Source organism: Entamoeba histolytica, genomic scaffold, assembly GCF_000208925.1.
Source record: "Entamoeba histolytica HM-1:IMSS scf_1104750518567 genomic scaffold, whole genome shotgun sequence".
NCBI lineage: Eukaryota > Evosea > Mastigamoebida > Endamoebidae > Entamoeba > Entamoeba histolytica.
Genome location: NW_001915357.1, coordinates 1 through 3,167, shown reverse-complemented (window position 1 = coordinate 3,167; position 3,167 = coordinate 1). Strand labels below are relative to the sequence as shown.

General features: G+C 23.6%; 2 protein-coding genes across 2 annotated transcripts; both read left to right on the top strand.

The window, feature by feature from the left end:
* Positions 1 to 825: 825 nt before the first annotated feature.
* On the top strand, positions 826 to 1,806 carry EHI_150660 (uncharacterized protein; the record flags this gene model as incomplete). The annotated part of the gene is made up of 1 exon (XM_642980.2): positions 826 to 1,806. The coding sequence occupies one exon, from the start codon at positions 826 to 828 to the stop codon at positions 1,804 to 1,806; it is 981 nt and encodes a 326-aa protein (XP_648072.2).
* Positions 1,807 to 2,183: 377 nt separating this feature from the next.
* Positions 2,184 to 2,684, top strand: EHI_150650 (uncharacterized protein; the record flags this gene model as incomplete). Its single annotated transcript, XM_001914311.1, has 1 exon — positions 2,184 to 2,684. One exon carries the CDS (start codon positions 2,184 to 2,186, stop codon positions 2,682 to 2,684), a length of 501 nt encoding a protein of 166 aa, XP_001914346.1.
* Between the last annotated feature and the right edge of the window lie 483 nt (positions 2,685 to 3,167).

Here is a 3,167-nt window from a genome sequence, read left to right as displayed (position 1 = left end):
AAAACACAAGGGAAGAAGAAATTAAAAGGATTTTTCTAATGTTAAATTTATTGATATTTCTTTTATTATTGTTATAAATTTCATGATAATCAATAATAAAATATAATTGTTGTAATTGAATTTTGTAATAAATTATATTATATTTTTGAACTAAACATGATACTAAAGTTTAGTATATGAAAAAAAATGAATTAAGATAATAAAAAGAAAAATTATTTGATAAATGAACAATTTTAATGTTAATTAATGATATTATTTATTGTTATTACTTTGTTTTGTTTTATGGGTTGAATAAAATAAATTTGTAAATAAAAGATTCATAAAAATAATCAAGTAATTATTAACACTTAATAACTTTTGAAAATCAATAAATGGTAAATATAAATTTCAATATATCGTTATGATAATTGTTATATATTGATTGATAGTTATGAATATATTCTTAATATAACAATAATTTGAATTGAAATTATTATTCATTTTATTTTATTATTGTTGTTTATGATTCAATTTGTTGAATACATTACAAAAATGAATTGAATTTTAATTTAATATTTCATTTCATTCTATTTGGTATGGAATTTCAAAATACAATAATACATCAATATAATGAAATGAAAAATGAAATAATTGAGTCATTATAAAATAAAATGAATGTAAATTGCAATAATAGAAAAAGAAGAGAGTATATTTAAAGAGAAGAACTTACATACATTTCATTCAATGTTTATATTTCTATTGATTATTGTAATTACTAATGCAACAGAAAGTATTAACAATAAAGAAGTAATACACAAACAAATAAAATCAAAACAACACAAAAGAATGCACAATCTGTATAAAGCAGAATTAAAAAGTGAAGTTGAAGTAACAACACCAACAGCAACTGAAGAAAAAGGAATTGAAACAATTGTTGATAAAAAAGTTACAACAGAACCAATAAAACAAGAAGAGACAGTTAGTGGACAGACTGTTCCTAAAGAAAAACCAACTATTCAAGAAACTGAAAAAGTCAAAGAATCAAAAGAAACATCAACAGTAAATGGAGCAAGTGAAACAGCTGGAGATAATCAGAAAAAAGAAGATGTGAAAGAATCAGAAAAACAATCAACAGGAGAAAATGGCAAAGGAAGTAAGGAGGAACACCAAGACACTGAACGTCCAAGTGGACAAGAGGCTGACACAACACACAATGAACAAAACAAACAGAAAGTTGATGAAAACCATGAAAATCAGAATGGAAATGAGAAGAACCAAGAAAAGAATCAAGAAAATCCGAGTGAGAAAGAAGGAAAAGCAGAACACATTAAAGATGAAAAGAACGACAACCCACAAGATGATAAAGGAAAAGAACAAAGTCAAGAAAGTGATGCAAGTGAAAAGAAAAAAGGAGGTGAGACTAAAGACAATGAAAGTGATAATGAAGATAGTCAGAAAAACAAAGATAAAAATGAAGAAAAGAAAAATGAAGAAGAAACAAGTAACCAAGGACAAGAAAAGAAGAATAATGAACAAGAAAAAGAAAACAAAGATAGTAATAATCAACAAAAATCTAAACAACAAGACAAAAACGCTGAAGAAAAGCATGATGAACAAAAAGATGAAAGTAAAGATAATAACAAACAAAACAAACCAGAAGACGGAAAGAATAATGAACAAAAAGATGAAAGTAAAGAATCAGAAGATAAAGCAACAGATAGCTCAGAAAGTGAATCAGATGATGATATTAATAATCACAAAAATATTGATGGTACATCATGTATATTTGTCATTATTTCGATCATTATCACGTTCTCATTCTTTTAATTGAATATATTGTTTTATTTCTTATTTTTATTACCTTAGTGTCACACTTTAATAGTAATAACACATTTATATTTTATATTTCTATTATTAATGACTTATATGTTTATTTATTTGAATTGTTATAATAATTTAATTTATAATTAATATTTATTTTATTATTTCATTTAATTATCATTATTAATGATTAATTAAGCATTATTGAATAATATTAGTATTTATTCATTATTATTCCATTTATCATTGTTATTCAATAAAGAATAATACATGTATGAATATTAATAAGAATGTAAATATTTACGTGAGTATAGTGTTAAAAACATAATAAGTGTGTATTGTTATACAATAAAGAAATAATAAAATGTTGAATTTTTTAAATAATGGATGGGTTGGAGATATTCTTATCTGTACCTCAAATTATTAATAATAAGATTCAAAAAGATGATCAAAAAGATGTTGAAAATCAATATGAAACTTCAGAAGAACAAACAACCAATATCAATATTAAATTGAATCAATTTGAATTGACATGTTATGATGGAGAGAATAAATTTGAAATGAAAGTTTTAGTAACAGAAAATGAAAAACAACCATTCATTAACATCATACAAGCTCAACAAACAACAATCTCAGTTAAAGCAGAGAGGTTAGAAATGGAAATAGGAACAAAGAAAAGTATAATTCAAGACATTGATATTACTATCAAAGAAGGAATAAAGAAAGAACCAAGTATTGGAATAATGCAACCATTATTTAGAAATGGAAATGATTCAACGATGTTTCATGATAATACTCGAGTTGAAGATATTCCAATAGTAGAAAATTTATTTGTTCAAATAAACCAAGAAGAAATGAATAAATTAAAAAGGTATTTGAAATGAGTGAGACTTGTATTATGGTGAATATTCAAAGAATTAGTCTTGATATAGAAACAAAAGAACTTGTTGTATTAAATAAAGTTACAGATTATATAACTAAATTTATCATAGAATGTTGTCAGAAAATGTCAGAACCTATTAAAAAAGAAAATGATATTCAACAAAGAGAAGAAAGAAGTATTATTGAAGAAGAAGATATTGTGTATGAAAAAGGATGTGATTTTGATAAAATGATCAAAATAATTCAAGAAAGGAATAAAGCAGTAAGAGATACATACATTTATTGTAATGTTGATTGTATTAAAATTACAATAAGAAATAACACAGAGTCAATGGAAATGGAAATGAATGGTATTGAAATGATTAACCCACAAAAGGGTACGAAAATTATCAAAGAAAAAATGCATCTAAATAATTTACAAAAATGAAAAAAGATGCAAAATAATTTGCATTCATAGATTTTTCCATTTATTATATTTTGCTCCT